Genomic DNA, 19,723 nt, shown 5'->3' on the forward strand with positions numbered 1-19,723 from the left:
GAACACAGTTTTTCCTCTAAGTTGATGGGTCTCTCTGCAAATACAGGCTCACTCTGGATGTAATAGCAAAGAGAGAGAGAGAGAGAGAGAGAGAGAGAGAGAGAGAGAGAGAGAGAGAGAGAGAGAGAGAGAGAGAGAGAGAGCATGAGAATGGATGCTTGTTGACATTTGGGATACCTTGTAGTATTGTGCCAGGGCTTATGGTAGTGTGGTAGTGGATACCATGGGAACAGATGCTGTGTGCCTGGATTTATCATAGCAGAGCATGGATTTCAGGAATGCTTTGAGAAGAAAAATGCACCAGGGCTTGTGATGGCAGGTTTCAAGGGAATGGTCACTTAGGTTTTTCCTATAATAAGGAAGAATTTAGGATAGGAGGCTCCCAGCAGATGGGTGGCAGCATGGAGATGATCTGGGTCCTTTAATAATGAAGTCTCCCTTGAAGAGAAGGAGCAAAATTGGCCAATATCTTCTGAACAGCTGGAACACAGATAATTATGTCCATGTCAGTCTTTCTTTTTAATCTCTTTAAATATAGGAAAGAGTGCCTATAAATCAGTCAGGAAAACAAAGAAAATCCACACAGCACGTTTTCCTCACCACCAAATGCTTCAATTCCTTAAAGTAAACAGTTAAGAAAAAATAAAATGATACATAAATATATGGAGCGCTAGATATAAAATACCATATAAATATAGGAAATACAATCTTAAAGGTTTAAAAATTAACTTTTGTGGGAGAATAAAAATTGTCTTAAAAAATATGCTTTGGGGTTTTTGTGTTTTGCTGAAAATTGCAACTCTGAAATATAAGATTCCTGTTTTCTGTTTCACTTGTTCTGTGGTGGACTCTGGTTATCGATATTTTAATGACTCGTATAACAGTAGTGGGCTGCCTGAGATAATAATTTTCAAGGGGACCAGGTAACACTAATTTAAAAGGTGCAGTTTGGGCATGAGATGGAGGGAGATAACTGTGAGTGGGGAAAACAGCTTGCTGGGTTCATCTATTGATGGCATAAATGGGACACTCTTATTCATGTATAGGGTGTTTCTCCCCCTTGACTTGTTGCTTGAAAGATAAAGAAGAATAGGTCAGTAGACTAATTTGTAAGAATCATAGGCAGAAGTATTTCTGTGATCATAGGAGTAACATGCTGTTTTTCATGGTGCTCCACAGATAATCATTGGTACACAATAAGCCCTATTCACTCAAACTCTATTACATCCATTTGTAAAGGAACTTACATCCTCTTCTGTCTGGTATGTTATTAAGTAAAACATAATTTATTGAAAATATGTCTGATATAGCAATGATATTAGAAAGGAGGAAAAAACATAATTTAGGTTTTCATTGTACTTTGACAATAGACTTCTGCAAACATTGGTTATGACATACAAGAAGCATGCTGTAAATATTCTGAAGGAATAGTAGTTAGAGACCATGAGTCACAGAGAGCTGTAAGATGAAAGGCATAAAATTAGCTCTTTCAGAGCTTCAGATCACAGTAACATTTCAACTTTGACATCCATGAAGAATACCAAACTGAAAGTGAATATGAATAAATATTGTTAATCCATACATACTATTGAATTTCTCAGGTATAATATATCTGAGGCCTTTTACGTATTCCTAATCTGAAAGTACATACAATGTGAAAAGATGGAAAGCAAATTTGTTTGCTGTTCTTCTGTTTTATTTTGGAGAAATTATACAAGCAACATTCCATATAACATGGGCTTCATTTTTATGTCTGCTGTAAAATGGAAATCTAAATTAACACGTGAGTCCAAAAAATGTATATATCCATGGATTCAGCAACACAGGGGCAGGTCAATGCTAGCCAAGTCTGTAAGACAAAGTGCTGATGTTATTTACTGTGTTTGCAAACATGGCCTACAGGTTCCTTTTAAAGAGATGGTTTCCTTAAAATTACCTTCCTATGGGGGAAGGAACATGGTGACCCTAATGTCAAGTCTCTTTGCCTAGAAAATTTCAGATATTCTTCAGGAATGATGTCCAACAGCCTGTATAGAGGTGATCAAGATTGTTCTCCTAATACCACAGGAATGACACCAGACATACAAAGGATAAGGATTAGAAATAAAAATTAGGCACAAGAATAAGTAGCTACAGAAATGTAGAGATAATTGTTTTGGAGTGGCAAGAGTGCTTCACGTGACACTTAGGTGCCATATGCTTAGCATGCAGTCTGTTTTTGTCTCATGCTTTCAGAATCTAGAGAGCAAAATTCTAATTCTGTTTCTGTTACAAATTATCCAGAAATTGTTGCTAAGTCATCCTACCTACTGACTTTACCTGATCAGGATAGTGTTTTAGTGATTCATAGTTTTATTTAAATCTTTGATTAGAGTCTTATTCGGAACTATAATATGCAAACAAGATGAAAGATACCAGAATCAAATTCCTTGAGGCCAGATATGTCAGCCTTTCATAGCATTACTTAGGAATTTAAACAAATAATTTAGATCAGATAGCCAAACACACTGCATGAGACATTTGAGATCTGAAATACAAAAAGGAAGTTAGGCAACTGCCAGGAGGTAGCAATTGTGTAGGAAGAATGGAGATGCGTTTGTTTGAGTGTGAGGCACTAGGAAGAGGACAATGTGAGTATCCTTGGTAGGGAAGATCACATAATCTAAGTAGCTCAGGGCAGGAGAAAAAGATGATGACACAGATCAGAACCTGAAAGTAAACTTTTTAGATGGAGTAGGTATCTGTGGGAATGTGGTGTTTGCTTCTTATCCCTAAGCAATGAATATTTACTGAAGCATTAGTAGGTAAATAACTCAAATGAGTAGAAAGATACAAATTAATATAAAATATTGAACTGTTATTATGTTCAAATAAACTGTTGTTGTCTATTTCTGATGTCTAAGAACTAAGTAGAGATGGGCATTTTGGTTGCAACTTTATTCATATTTAGATTTTTCTTTCCATATAGGAAAATGGCTTACTTGTTCTCAGTTCTTGACATGTTTTTACTGTGTAACAACATCTTTTCAAAGGGTATTAATAATGTTCTTTTTTAACTATATTATAAAAAAAGAACAATTTAAAATGTATTATTGACATATATATATATATATATATATATATATATATATATATATATATATACCCCAAAACTACCAATCATGTAAAAAATTAAGAATGTCATGCATATGAGTGTGTATATTTGCATATGTTCTTCTTACTCTCGAAATAGGCATTTCTCCCAAGTATTCTAGCTGCAAAAAAATAAATAAATAAATAAAATAAAATAAAAAATAAAAAAATAAAAAAAGACTGAAGTATGCAAATTCTGCTTACATAATGTGATTTATCACTTTAGGCAAATAGAATCAGTGATTATTTAGGCCAGGCTCACACTCCAATGGTTACAGCATAGTCACATGTATATAGCTTGAGTGGATGTAGGTTAACCCCTTCCTGCCTTAGCCTCTTCTATAATCAATTTTTGTTACTTTTTACTCTGGACTTTAATCTTTACTTCATCTACCTTAGTATACTTCCTCTCTGTATTTCAGTAACCCACAGTTGTTCACAATCACAGCCGTATTCTAAGGAATGTTTTTACAGCAGTGCTATCATGCATTGCCTATATTCACAGGAACATACCCTACAATACATATCCTGAAGATCTATGTGTGTGAAACATTTTACCAAGGCAAAATCAGCATTCATCACCATATTTTAATTTATGTGATATTTTGTATGGTTTCTGAAACATTTTTTAAATTGATAGAACTAAACTGGAACATATCAATAGACATTTAGTTCTAGGTTTTCACCATGATTTTAATGCTGCAGTATATCTTAATATATATACATTCTGTGGCTTCTCAGTTGAGATTTATGAAATAATATCATAAGACCTTGGGCTTAGGCTTGGGTTGTGCCTCAAATGTACAGTGTTTGTATAACATGTACAAGGTCCTTGCTTCATTTCACTTCCTACAGTTGAAACTGAACACACACACACACACACACACACACACACACACACACACACCAGCACTCCTCTCAATATAAGTCTATTATTATTTTTCATTTGTTGTGTCTTTCAAGAATCAGCTACCATTGTAACTACCATCATCATAATCCTTAGCAACAATAATTGCTACTGGTTATTGTGTGTATGTATAGATGAGGTACTGAGTTATTCTATTATTTTTATCTCAATTTAACTGTATTCAAATACTATTCTGGAGAATTATTTTTCCAATTTTCCTGATGGTTGCCATTGTATATATTGTCTTCTGTTAATTGAAAAGATGAATGAATTCATGTGTTAGAGATTTTCATACATTTTCCTTTGAGAAATGCTTACTTTCATCCTTTTGTTTATTTTTTCTTATATCCTTATATATTTTGATCTGAAGAAATTGTTAAATATTTGATTTGTAAATTTTTCTCCCAGTCTTTAGGCTTCCTTTCATGTTGTGGATTTTCTTATTCATTATAAAAAATTCATAGTTTGTTATAATTCTATTTTTGAATTTGATGCTTATGCTCCAAGGGATCTATCCAAATATGTTATTGACCAAATCAGTGTTAAAGCACATCCTGTTCTGTGGGTTCTGCCAGTAGTTTCATATTTTCCATCTTATGATTAAGTCCAAATGACTTTAGCTTATTTTTATATAATGTGTAATATAGATCTAACTGAATTTTTATATACGTGGAGTATCCAATTTTCCCAACAGAATTACTAAACAGACTGTTGCTTATGAGTAATGTTTTACTTTTCTCTGGCTAACGTCAGGAGTTCTTTGCATCCAGTCTTCAAAAATCCCAATTTTTCTCAGTTTTGTGGTATATTTCTTATTTTAACACATTTGAGATATACTTGGTATGTAGATTCTCATTTTTAGGACTTTTATTACATTTTAACTTTTTTTCCTCTTATTTCACCTAACACACTTTCTTTTACCCCTTCAAACCTGTATATGTAAGACTCTCATAAGAAGAGACTTGATACCCTATGAGCATATACAGTCATAGTCATAGGGGAGGGGAGTAAGGGGAAAATGGGAGGGAGGGAGGAATGGGAGGTTACAAGGGATTGGATAAACATTGAGATGTAACAAGAATAAATTAATAATAAAAAAAATTTAAAAAATATAAATTGAGATATTAATGTATAGATTTGCTTTGTATTGTCCTCCAGGTTCCAGAAAACTTCTATTTATATTACTCCATTTTTTTCCATTTGGTTAAAGTTGTGTTTTTTTATTGTTCTACTGAGATTTTCTGTATATTTTAAATTTTTATTTGTAATTACCTGCAGAAGTTTGTTATTGTCACTTTAGTTCTGTTAATGTTTGCCTTCATGTATATACTATGTGTACCATGTGTGTATCTAGTGTCTGGAGCAGTCACGAGAGAATGGTGGATTCCCTGGAACCTAAGTTACAGGGTGTGATGAGAAACCATGTGACTGTTGGACACCATATACATCCTTTGCAATAACAGCAAGTCTTCCTAACAGCCGATCTCTCTCTACAGCCCCATATTTAATATTCTCTTGTTTCATTGGAAATAGATTCTTCTCTCATACACTACATCCAAACCACAGTTTCCTCTCTTCCCAGATCCTCCAACCTCTCCTTTCCCTCAGAAGTAATATCCATCCATTTCTCTTCAGAAAGGACCAGGACGCTGAGAGACAACAACCAAACACAACAAGACAAGATGAAATCCCTTATAAGGATGTCCAGCAAGACACCTCAATAGGAGGAAAAGAGTTCCAACAGCAGGCAAAAGAGTCAGAGATACATCTGCTTGCCCTGTTAGGAGTCTCACAAATACTCCCTAACGTATATGCAGAGGACTGGGTGGAGATCCACGCAGGACCTGTACTTGCCACTTCAGTCTCTATGAACCTATGTGAACCCTGCTTAGTTGATTAAGTAAGCTGTTTTCTAATTTTCCTGTATTTTCTCTGACTCCCACACAGTTTTAGAATTCTTAATAGGTAATTCCAATATCTGATTCAATTTAATGTTGGCATCAATTGACTATCTTTTTCCTTTCAAGTTGTGATTTTTTTCTGGTTTGCCTTCCTATTATGTCAAGCATAGTCTGCCTATGTGTTGGAAGACTCTAAATCCTTTTACATTTTAAATATGATTAATGTAGGATTAACATACTTTAATTAAGTTTGGCTCACAATTTTGGCTGATTTATGGCTTGTAATTTCAGTAACACCTCAAATTTTAGAATCTGTCTTACACTGTTTTTACCTCACTGGTAATATCATGCACCTTTGCTCCAACTTGTCCTTGGTAATGATACTAGAAAATATTGAACACATTTTGCTAGGCCAGTGCCTTAGTATTGTTATGTACAGGAAGGACATTTCAGCCTATGTGAAGGATCCTTTTGGCCAAGTACCTCTAGAGTCAGGCTAATCCTTTCTTGGGGCTTTAGCCATGCAAAGCAATGATGATGCCAGCAAGTGAGAGAAATAACATTAATACAAAATATAAAGCCTCTTTGCACCGATACTTTGTGCCTTCTATTCTTTTTTTCAACAGAACTAGTCTCTTGGAAGTTATTACTCTTTAAGAACAGAAACCCCTTTAACGCTTAATGATCCAGACACTCCATAAATTATGTCTCAGAGAACTGAAAGGTTAAAGCCACACCCAGAATGTGACTAAATAATATGAATAGCTACTTTATCAATGTCTATATGAATTATTCTTCTTTTGTTTTTAATTAATTAATTTAATTATTCACTTCAAATCATAATCATAATCCCCTCTCTCCTCTCCTCCTGGTTTCTCTGCTCCCACCCTCTTCTCCCTATACCCACTGCCCTACCCCTCAAAAAGGGAGCCAATCCCCACTAACCCACCCCAGCATAGCCAGTTAAGTCTGAACTTAGTGCTTCCTCTTTCATAGTGTTCTGGCCAGGCAGCCAAGCCAAGGAGAAGTGACCAAAAGGCATGCAACAAAGACCTTGAAAGAGACAGGCCCCACTCCTCTTTCTAGGGCACCACATGAAGACTAAGCTGTGCATTATGTACATATGTGTAGGAAGCCTAGGTCCAGTCCATGCATGGATCTTTGTTGGTGCTTCTGCCTCCCCAAGCCCTTCTGGCCTTGGGTTATTTGGCATTGCTGTCTTTTTGTGGACCTCCTGTTTCCTCCCAGTCCTTCCATCCTCCTTCTTTCCATCCTTCAACTAGGCTCCCTACACAGCCCTATGTTTGGCTGTGAGTCTCAGCTTCTGTTTCCTTCCATTGTTGGGTGGAGTCTCTCAGAGGACAACCTTGCTAGTCTACCATCTGCAAACGTAGCAGAGAGTGTGCCCTTAATAGTGTCAAGGGATGAATCTCCCCCATGAGGTGAGTTTCAGTTTTTGCTGGGCATTAGTTGGACATTCCCTCAATCTCTGCTCTATCTTTATCCTTGAATGTCTTGTGGGCAGGGCAAATTTTGGTTCAAAGTTTTTGAGAGAGGGTTGGATTCCCCCTCCCTCTGCTAGGAGTCTTGTCCAGTTAGACTGTGGCCTCTTTAGTCTCTATAACTACTGCTACAAGGGTCTCAGCTAGAGTAACCCCCATGTCCTCCCAGGATCTTACCCTGTTATAGGTTTCCAGCTAGTCTCAAAGTTGCTTCCCTGCCACTTTCTCTCTTTTCTCTATAAGCCTTCTGTCCTCTTACATCCCCTCCTCATACCTTATCTCAGCTCATTTACCCCAGCATTTCTTCTCCTATCCTGTACCCTCTCTTCAACCACTTCTGCTATCTATTCTATATCCCCTTATGAGTGAGATTCAAGTATCTTCATTTGGCCCTTTTTGTTACTTCACTTCTTTGGGTCTGTGAATTTTAGTTTGTTTATCCTGTACTATATGGCTAATATCCACATATAGGTGAGTACATATGATGTCTTTCTGGGTCTGGATTACCTCACTCAGGGTGGTCTTTTTTAGGTCCTTCCATTTGCTTGAAAATTTCATGATTTCCTTGTTTTTAATTTCTGAAAAGTATTCAACTGTGTAAGTATACCACAGTTTCCTTACCCATTCTTTGGAACATCTGGATTGTTTTCAGTTTCTGACTATTATGAATAAAGCTGCTTTGGGCATAGTTGAGCAAATGTCTTTGCTCTATGGTTGCCCATTTCTTGGGTATATGTCCAGAAGTGGTACAGTTGGGTGTTGAAGTAGAAAAGGTACTGAATTGATTTCCAAAGTAATTGTACAAGTTTGAACTCCCACCAACAATGGAAGAGTGTTCCTCTTTCTCCACAACCTTGCCAGCATGGCAGTTACTTGAGGTGCAACAGCACATTCTGATTTGCATTTTTCTGATGACTAATAACATTGAATATTTCTTTAACTGTTTCTTGGCTATTTGAGATTCCTCTGTTGAGAATTCTCTCTTCAATTCTGTACCCATGTTTCAATTTGATTGTTTGGTTTGCTGCTGTTTAATTTTTGGAATCCTTTACAAATTTTGGATATTAGTCCTCTGTCAGATGTAGGGTGAATGAAGATCTTTTTCCAATCTCTTGGCTGCTGTTTTGTTCTGTTGACAGTGTCCTTTGCCTTACATATGCTTTTCAGATTTAAGAGGTCCCATTTATTAATTGTTTATCTAGAGCCTGAGTCATTGGTGTTTGGTTCAGGAATTTATTGCCTGTGCCAACGAGTTCAGGCTCTTTACTACTTTCTCTTCTAATAGATTTAGTGTGTCTTGTTTTATGTTGAGATCTTTAATCCACTTGAACTTGATTTCTATGCAAGGTGAAAAATATGGATCTCTTTGCACTTTTCTACATGTAGACATTCAATCAGAATAGCACCATTTGTTGAAGATACCTTTATTTCTTTCCATTGTATACTTTTGACTTCTTTGTCAAAATTTGAGTGTCCATAGGTATGTGGGTTTATGTTTGCATGTTCAATTCAATCCCATTCATCAACAAGTCTGTTTCTATGCCAGTACTAGGCAGTGTTTATTAGTGTTGTTCTGTAGTGTACCTTGAGATAAGGAAAGGAAATAACTCCAGAAGATCTTTGATGACACAGGATTGTCTTAGCTATTTGGGTTTTGGTTTTGCTTTGTTTTGTTTTATGTTTTTCCATACAAAGTTGAGAATTATTCTTTCAAAGTTTGTAAAGAATTGTTTTGCCATTTTGATGGGACTTACATTGAATCTATAGATTTCTTTTGGTAAGATGGCCATTTTTACTATGTTAATTCTACGAATGTGTGAACCTGGGATATCTTTCGATCTTCTGATATCTTTTTCAGTTTCTTTTTTCAGAGAATTGAAGTTCTCGTTATACAGGTCTTTCATTTTTTTTGGTTAGAGTTACACAAAGATATATTATTTGTATCTATTTTGAAAGTTGTTATTTCCTTAATAACTTTCTTAGCCGATTTCCTATCTGTATATGGAGGGCTATTGATGTTTTGAGTTAATTCTGTATCTAACCACTTTGCTGAAGGTGTTTCATAGCTGTAGGAGTTCTTTGGCAGAATTTTTGGCATCTGTTTGTAAATTATCATATCATCTATGAATAAGGATACTTGGACTTTTTCCTATTCAACTTGTATTCCCTTTTTCTTCTTCAGTTGCAATTATTCCACTGTTAACTGCTTGCTGAGGATGTTTCTTTAAAGTATCTTTGTCATCCCATTAATTTATACTTAAAATCATAACTGTTCTCTTCTCTTTCTTCCAACCATTACACTTCCTAAATGCTGTGCATAGTTAAAAAGCAAACACTCAGAAAATGTTTTTGCTACAAACACCATCCTCATCATAATCAATATCAGCATCTCTGTTTTAAGCATAATGAAACCTGGTGTTTGAAATAATGCATAACTGGACTTAAGTATTTCCAATATTTTACTATATTTCAGTATCAAATAATCTTTTTTAATATTTTCTAGTTTTGGAAATGTTACAGTTTTGTGAAGTTTCTATTTTTTATTATGGCTATTATCTCAGCAAACTCTAATATTATTGGGTATATAATAACACTTTGTATTTAAGGCATTTTTTTTCCCATCCAAGTACTAACCAGGCCCGACCCTACTTAGCTTCCAAGATCAGACAAGATCCAGTCCCTTCAGGGTGGTATGGCAGTGGACTAGAAAAGTTCTCTATGTTTCTCATTTCTCTGAATAAAAAGTATGGTTTCTAGAGGAGTATTTTTTATTATTAAATTAATAAACACAAATAGTTGGTTTAAGAGCTTTTAATGAACAAGATAATTTAGAAAGAACAATTTATATTATTTTCACCCTAGAGAAAATGGATTTATGATAGTGATATGCATATTTTAGATGAATTTGCTCAATACTTAAATTCAATAAGAAATCACCAACAAAAATTATATATAAAGAAAGCTATTTGTTTCAGTTTCTTTCTCCTAGGTAATATACATTGTGAATATAGTGTTTTCTTCCAAGGTCTGTAGAAGTTAGAAATTTCAAAAAATTATTAAATCACTACTTATAAATAAAAAATATTTTATGTATATATTTATTTGATTTTTTGGGAATTTTGCAGAATATTTTTTGGTCATATTCTACCCCTACTCTGCCCAGATTCATCAGGATTACAAACTATTCTACCAGTTTCTTTGTATGTTAAATAAAGGTATTTTATGCTTTTTCTTATGTATCAAGTAACATTATTAATAAAAAAACTTGAATTGATCATAGTTTCAGCTTATCTCTTTAAAAAGAAATCACAAAATGAAGGACTAAAGCCCCTAAAATGTCACTTATGATAGAAAATGTGGCCATTGGTACCTAGGAAGTAGAAGGAAAGACAAAGAGGAGAACAAATGAGGAAACACATAGGTAGCAAGGTGACATCATAAGGAGAAACAGACAGAAAGAAGAAAAAAGACCACAGAAAAAATTGAAAATAAATGGTACATAGGTGCAAAAAACAAAGGGAGTAAAGAAGAAATAAGGACTTGAAAAGAATTTAAAGAAAATGGGAAGATGGATGGAGTGAGGAATGAAGTGAAAGAGAGTGATTAGAAGTTTAGATCCAGGTACACCAGAACTTGCTATAACCACTTAAGATGATCAGCTCTATAACATGTATAAAAGTTTTTGATCTTCTGTTAAATTCTATGTAAATAGTAAAATATTTCTCTTTTATTGAAGATAGATTCTTTTTTGTATAATAAATCCTGACTATAAATTACCTCCTCCATACTCCTTCTATTACCTTCTCAGTTTGCTTCCTCTCAGTATTCACTCCCTTTTTGTCTCTCTTTAGAAACAGTCTTATAAGAGATAACAACTAAAATGCCTCAAAATAAAATATAATGAGATTAAAGAAAAAATATAAAGTTGAAGTAACCAACAGGAGGAAAAGAGTCCCAGTAGCAGGCAGAAGATATACTATATTTTAAAACTATGAGAGTATAAACTGTTCTCCTTTTCTGCCCTTACTATCCTTCAATAAGAAAATATATGACATTAACAGTACTTTTGCCATAGAACACACATCAGGAATGTGTGAGTCAACCCAGAAATACTTTGCAAGACAATGATTTCAAAGATGGCCTGTTATCCTCTGAGAGCACACCTGGTTGTGGAACTGAAAATGGCTTCTCCTCAGTATTTTCTGGCTTATATAGATTGAGTTTGTCCTATGAAATATTTGAAAAGGAAAATGTTATTTTGTTTATTTGTTGCCATGATCCAGAGCAGTATTAGTAAATAAACACATTCAATATTTGCTCTCTTGAAAGGTAGATTACTGAGTGAAGGCATGAAATACTGAACTACAACAGAAACTATATAAGCGAGCATTGAAAATTCATTTCTTTGAATCTATAACATCAAGCCAAGGTTCAGTTCAGTTTATTCCCTTCCCCAAGAGAGTGGTAAATGACAAGTAGTTTTACTCTGTATATGTTCTTGATATCTAGCACCATGAGGTAGCCAATGGCTTTTTATATACAATTAGAGAGAATAATAATCAAATGACATTCTGTTTGGGAAGAGATGGTGACATGGAATAACAGACAATCACAGAGTTGCCCCAGGTACTTACAAAGAGCTTTTGTTCTATCTAGGTGTACTAGAGTATATTGGTCTAATCAAAATAACTGTACCAAGGAAGTCATATACTAGGGATATACTCTTCCATTTTGCTATTTTCAGTAGGATTCCAAGCTGAGCTTTCAATTTTTTTGTTTTTGTTTTTTCATTAAGTGTTAATTCCCTGACTCTGTGAATAGTAGCAAAAGGGAGGGATGAAATTACTTTACTTACACCTACATTCTATTTTCTTAACTGGTTTTAATTCTATTCTAACTTGATAACTTGTGGTATGTTTTGTGACTATGCACTCTCTGCTAAAGATCGTTTATTGACAGATAACCTGATTTAAATACTTTATTGTTAAGCTTACCAAATTGTCCACTAATCTAGTCATTGTGGTGACTGTTACTTTTCCCAAGTACTGTAACTGGTTGAAAAGTTATGCAATGAAGCTAAATAGATTTTGATATTCATCTTAAGTTCCCAGATTTAGTTTTTGAAGGAAGTACTCTCTTAATGACAGTTAAGTGCACCTATTTTGACAAGAGAATTTATCCTAATTCTGTTAATATTAAGCTAAAATAGGTTGAGTTTGTTTATAAGCCATGCCAACAATATACCTAGGAATAATTCTATCTTTAATAAAAAATGTTTTTCTATATTATTTTCTCACTGATCTCATTTTATATTCATTCTTGTCTATACATAAGGTACAAAACAGTTATTTCTATTCTAACCCATGAAGCTTATACTGCCTTTGAATCAGTTGAAAATTTGCTAGTATGAACAAAATAATCCATGCTATTAAGAAAATATTTCTGTTCTTCTGTTACTCTTAATCATCAAGTAATGCTTTATTTACTCAGCCTGGTTTTGAGGAGGACTAATCAAAATTCTATGTCCTTTTCACAGGTGATGGAAATCAAAGGACAAATGATCCATGTCCCAGAATCAAATTCCATTTTGTTTTTGGGTTCTCCATGTGTGGACAAGTTGGATGAACTCATGGGCCGAGGACTGCATCTCTCAGACATCCCTATTCATGATGCCACCCGAGATGTCATTTTAGTTGGAGAGCAAGCAAAGGCCCAGGATGGCTTGAAAAAGAGGATGGATAAATTAAAGGCTACTTTAGAAAGAACTCACCAGGCCCTGGAAGAGGAGAAGAAGAAGACAGTGGATCTGTTGTACTCCATTTTCCCTGGTGATGTAGCCCAGCAGTTGTGGCAAGGACAGCAAGTGCAGGCTAGAAAGTTTGATGATGTCACCATGCTCTTCTCAGACATTGTGGGCTTCACAGCTATATGTGCCCAGTGTACTCCCATGCAGGTGATCAGCATGCTCAATGAACTCTACACCAGATTTGATCACCAGTGTGGCTTTTTGGATATTTACAAGGTAATGAAGATGAGCTACTTATATATAAGTACTGTTTAATAACAAATTCTCAATTTACAAAAATATATACTAATTTAAACTTGATGATCAATTATATATATATATATATATAACTTAATGTATACACAAAATGATAAATCTTCAAATAGAATTCACATATGTTAGTGTCTAAGCAAAATTTCATGATTTTATCTAAGAGTATTGACTTCAGCAACTCTGATATTGCTCTTTAAGAAAAACAGTTCTGGTCACCTGTTTCCCTATATTCATTATTATCAAATAATTCAAATTATGATATTACAAGAATTTGTATCAATAATTATTTTTGTTTATAGGATGAGATAACAATATAGACTAAAACTTTGTATTTTGATGGATTAAAAAAATAGCAAGTAATATTAAAATATGGGTTGTATTATATAAAATTATCAGAATTTTCTCAGTGTTAATCAAGTGAGATCCTTTAATTCTAAAATGATATATGTAAGTATTCTCATTTTTTCCCACATAGTCAATAGTTGTAAGTTAGAGGCACCTTAAAGTTCTTAGCAGTGAAATGAAAAAAAAGGTCATGAATGGGTAGCAAACACCATTTATTAATTTGGTTTTGGCAAATTCTGTATGAGTTTCTTATTAAAATTGTAGCCATATTTCCAGAAACTCAACCCTCTACCTACCTATTAAATACTGAGTTTGACCGGATTTTCACACAGATTACAGATGTCAGAGTCCATTACACTTTTGCGTGAAGGGCAGCAAGGACATTCAATTTAAACAAATGATAAATGGGAGGGTTTTAATATACTCATAGAAAATATTGAGCAGCTGCTCCTTTTCATGGTCTAAACAGCATATAAATAGATTTAGATAGAAATTACGTGTTTCATTTTTGTCTTGAATTGTGACTCAGGAGATATTCTCCTTAAGACATGTTTTATTTTATGATATAATATATATTATTGGCTTATTATATAAAATAAGAGGTTTACAAATTATCTTTTAACCCATTTGTAACTTATTGCTGCATAACTTGTGATAAAGGTAGCCCAGCATCTAGGTATAAGATAGAGCAACACCTCAATCTTACTGCTCCTAGGCCCTAACATTTCCTGGAAGAGAAGGAATCAGGTAAAATTTACCTATACTTTCTTTCTTCATACTTTATCCTTCATATTTTTTGTGACCACTAATCTTGGTTATTGCTTTTTTTTTAAGTTACTGACTTTCAGTGTTAGTTTCCCCCAGCTTGCATTTTTAATCCAAAGATTAGGTAATTAAGTGAAAGAGATAAATAAATCTATTCAGTTTATATAATACATAGTTTAAATAAAATACAAGGAAAGCTTTGAAAAGAAACAAGAAAAATATTATGCCTTCTAGTGGTTACTAGTTGATTTCATGTAATTAGCTTTCACAGACATCTAGGAAAATAAATCTGTGAAAATGTCATGTATGATCTTCAAATTTCCTCATATGTTATTAAACCAAGAGAACATTCCTACAGGCATAAATAATGACTAGCAAGTTTTAGCTTGCAAATTGATCTTCGTAATCTAATCCTTCATTATACATTCTACCTCACATATATATGTGTGTGTATATTTAATATTGAACAGAAATAATTCAAGTAACAAGTTTTCTTCTCAAATTTAAGTAATGAAATATTAATACATATAATTCTAGGGCTATTTGTTTTTAATATATTCAATGCTAGAGTTATATGGATCTTCCATAGGTAGATAATGGGTAATAGATTTGGGTGCTTATTTTGGCTAAAAAGAGTTGGATTTTGGCAATCCAGGCACAATATGTGCTGATATCACCATGGATGTAAGGATGTAGAGAGAAAATGATGGGGCTGAGATGGCTAAGAGGGAAAGCGCTCGCTGCTAAAGCATGAGGACCTGACTTCAGGTCCTCAGAACACACGCAATAACCAGCCATAATGGTGTGCATCTTGTGCTGGGGGAACAGAGATAGGTGGATCCTGGTGGGCAGCTTCACTGGCAGATAGGCCATCTTAAACATGAAGCTCTAGGCTTAGTGAGACATTCTTTCTCAAATTATTAAGGCAGAAAATGACAAAAGAAGATGCTTGAAGTTAACTTTTGCCACTCACATGTACATGTGGATGTAAGAGAGTATGCATGAACACATGCCTACATGTGCACATTCACACACACACACACACACACATGACACACCCACACTACATTTAAGAGAAAGAAATAAAGAAGATAGATGAAACTATATTTTAAGAAATAAATGAGAAAGAATATAATAGGCAACTCTTTGTCTACCTGCCTACTTTCTATCTTCAAATCAAGTTTATTTTTAAGCTTATTTGCACTATGCTATTGTATACAATAGAATAATTACTATTACATTCCATGAAATGTTGGACATTTATAACATAAATCATGTATATCTTTTAACTACTATTGAAAAAAATTAAATACCAAATGCCATTTTGTGCAACCCTGTTGATTTACAAAATGTAAAACAGTTGTTAGATTTAAACTACAGGTAAGTTTTGACTACAATAATCATGCCACAGAGAAAAATGTGCATCCCCATATAAAGCAGGTAAAGTGGAATAAAAATAGAAAACAAACTAGAGTGAGTTATTTCAAAGACACACTCAACGTTGGCTGTAACACAGTAAGACCCAGTCTCTAAATGTGAGGCTACACACCTCACCTTTTAGTGTTTCACTATCATTACAGAGGAACCATGATGAATTATAATTAGAGTGGAAGAATTTGGCAAATTTAGGCCATGGTAAGACGCTTCCCCTAAAATAATTTACAGTTCTATAAAGTGGGAGGTGTGGGAAGGAGCTGCACACTTTACTGAGCACATTTCAAGCCATGAGAAAATTAAAGGCTTTGCAAGGCTTGGCTGTTAAGATGTTGCAGGTATGTGAGTTGGGAGGAAACTGGCATTATAATTTTGGTCATTTTGTAATTAGAAGGACAGCAGAGAGAGTACATCAATAATGTACTATTGCTTACATTGATTGTGAAGTTTGATAGTGTGTAGAAAGAACCACTATTCTAACTTATTAAATTAATATCTGTTGACTTTCACATATACTCTGGTGCCTCATATTTGACCATGTACCCTGGATGGGGAGGCCTGGTGGCACTCAGAGGAAGAATAGCAGGTTACCAAGAAGAGACTTGATACCTTATGAGCATATACAGGGGGAGGAAATTCCCCTGAGGAACAGTCATAGGGGAGGGTAATAAGGGGAAAATGGGAGGGAAGGAAGAATGGGAGGATACAAGGGATGGGATAACCATTGAGATATAACAATAAATTAATAAAAAGTTAAAAAATATCTGTTGACAATAGAGGAAACAATAGGAATAGTGATAGATTTTGGAGAGTGACACTACAATGGAGGGTTTACTTTTTTGTTTTGACTTTAGTAACAAAGTTGGTGTGAGGTAAGAAAGAAGCTGAGAGAAAGTTGGATTCTCCCCTCATTATCATTTTTACCCTCTATCTCATTCTTAATTTTGGTTTGCTCCAGTAATAAACCCTACAAAATAAAATTAAAAGAGTATCTACTACAAAAAAAAAATGTAATGTTATCTGCCATTATTTTATTTTAGAAAAGTATATGTAGGTATATGGCAAGAGTGCTATATGTTATTCTTGAAAATCCTTGGGTATTCTTTAATAATGTGCACCCAGTGTTTATTATAAATGAAAAAATGTAAAGTATGTTATTTGGTCCTTTGTGACTAAGAGTCATTTCTCTGTCTTCATTGCACCAAAACAAAACCACATTTCTGACAAATTAGAAAATTCAGGCTCTTCAAGAAACATTTCAGAACTTGAATCACATTGTTTTATTTATTGGGTAAGATTTTGAAATTTTATTTTAGTATATGTGCTGCTGAAGCGAGCACTGAAACTTTATTTTAATGAAACCAGAGGCAACAAACCTTCTACTACTATGTGTGCCTAAGCTAAAGTAAAATGGACACTATCAGAAAGCAGTGGTGAAATTTGGGCAGACTTAGAAGACTTCAGTGTGTTTCTAGCTGTGTATTTGTGACTAGGGTCGTATCTACATCTCTTTTCAGGAATCATAAACCCAGAATTTAGATGTTTTGCCTCTTCTTTCTGCAGATTGAAAGGGGAACACTAGCTCTGGCGCAGTGTAGAGTTTGCTTTACCCAGCAGTTCTTGAGTCAGAGAGTCTGTAGCTTCCTCTGATCTTCTTACAGTGTTTTCTAAATTAATTTATTACTTTTTTTATTTTTTAAAAACTCCATCATCGTATTGTCCTACCTAAAACATATCAGCAAATTAGGTAGGAGAAAAAGTCTTGACACACCATTAGGAGGCATAAAATCTGGAGGCAGGGTGTAAGAGGATGAACAGAATCAAGAAAGCAGGCATCACATTAAGGCAGAAAGCATGGAATGAAGATCAGTACACAATGGCTCTCAAAGTGTCTTGGTCTGACTAGGACTTTCTAGGGAATAGAGGAAACACATGGTGTCCTCACAGAGGTAAACAGAAGCCAATGTGTATCACCTCCTTGATGGATATAGTGATGTCTGCTGAGCTGTTACATGGTAAATCAAATCCCAGATTAGGTTAGTTGTTCCATGTATTTATGGATGTGCTTAGAATTGATATAATATAAAACTTAGTGGATATCTGGACTTATTTGGGAAATCCTTAGGCCAGTGAAAATTCTAAATTGACTTTATAAGCTCTCAACCTCCATAAATACAATGACACTGCAGTCAGGAAAAGTGTTATGTTCCTCTACAATTAATTCATTTATAATGTATGTCATTCTGATTTAAGTTACAAACTGCAGAAAAATATTTTTCTATTTCCTCAATTAATAAATTAGTACTTGAAATTTTCATGGAATCAACTCTTGAAATTAAACCATATTAAGTATATCCTTTGAGAATTTCACATAAGTAAACTGTGATTAGAGGACCACTCTCTTTGCCTGGCTTTATATAGGTTATGGACTCTAAACACAGATACTTACACTTGCATAACCAATGCTTCACTCATTATGAAATCTTACCAGCCCAGCAGTAAAGCCTTAATAGTGACAGTTTCCTAACTATTTTTGGGAGGTCTATATTTCCCAACTTTGTATGCTTTCTACTGCTACAACAGATTTTCCATGCCTGGGTTCTTATTTTTTAGCATCTTTAAAATATATTTGTTATCATATTTCTTTTTTCCATATACATTAATATTATTACACATAAATAAAATAAACTACATACAGCAAGAAGAACCATGAAAGCATCAGGAATTACATAAATGTTACATTCATAGTGATTTGGCTATTTTTATTTGGCAGTCTTGAAGAAAACATCTTTACTATTTTGTTGAGTCTAAAATTCTGAATGAAAATCAATATCTATCATAGCTCATCTCAATCAACTTAAAACATCTATGTAGAACTAAACACATCTTAATCCCCAAACAACTAAGCTTAATTATAAGACTAAACTGTCTGGTCTTCAACCCCATCAGAGACCTAAGAAGGAATAAAACTTAATTACATGAGTAAGCCGCAAGTGCAGGTTAGCAGCTTCAGAAGAAAAAAAAATGACAGAGATAGTTTGCTGGCTGAACAGTTCACCCAAAACTCCCTATAACTTTGTAGCATCATCTTCAGGCTTCTGGCCCAATATATCTGACACACATATTTGTGAGACAGAAACTTTTCAGGACTTGCTTATCTTGTCTTGGCAGAGTTTGGCTATTAATTCTGCTTGCATTCGAATTTGCCCATTTTTAGGCAGAATTCTGTCTGTGGCTGAAATGAGGACATTTTGCCCAGTGGCTTGTTTGTCACATTTGAAGCCATTTCTACAAAGAGGTTTTTTGACGTCATCATCTTCTTTGTTTTTTTTTTGTTTGTTTGTTTTTGTTTTTTTAAAGAAAATAAACTCTCTATCAGATCTACAGGCAGAGAAATCCAAAATCAAGACATGCAGCATAGACTTAATGCTGCATCTTCACATTAAAAAGACATTGGAGAAGAAAAATCCACACCACAGTCTTTTCATTGTGATATTAATCAATCCATAGGAGTGGAGATTTCTTGAGCCATAGAGTTTCTGGTAGGCTCAATCTCCTTATATTGTTGTATTGGGGATTAATATTTTAATTTTTTTAAAGCATACATTTTGATATGCACATTCACATCAATAAGTAAACAAAGGATTCAGAAGCAAATACAAATAAGTGTTCATAATGG

The 19,723-nt window shown here is 34.3% G+C and overlaps 1 protein-coding gene across 2 annotated transcripts in view; it reads left to right on the plus strand.

Annotated features, from left to right (window-relative positions):
* The window catches only part of Gucy1a2 (guanylate cyclase 1 soluble subunit alpha 2), a 321,255-nt gene that overhangs the window by 165,851 nt on the left and 135,681 nt on the right, over positions 1-19,723 (plus strand). For both annotated transcript variants that reach the window (XM_051155869.1, XM_051155868.1), the window contains exon 5: positions 12,979-13,464. In XM_051155869.1, coding sequence (XP_051011826.1) covers positions 12,979-13,464 — 486 coding nt within the window. The remainder of the gene's footprint in view (positions 1-12,978; positions 13,465-19,723) is intronic.

This window comes from Acomys russatus, chromosome 14, assembly GCF_903995435.1.
Source record: "Acomys russatus chromosome 14, mAcoRus1.1, whole genome shotgun sequence".
Taxonomy (NCBI): Eukaryota; Metazoa; Chordata; class Mammalia; order Rodentia; family Muridae; genus Acomys; species Acomys russatus.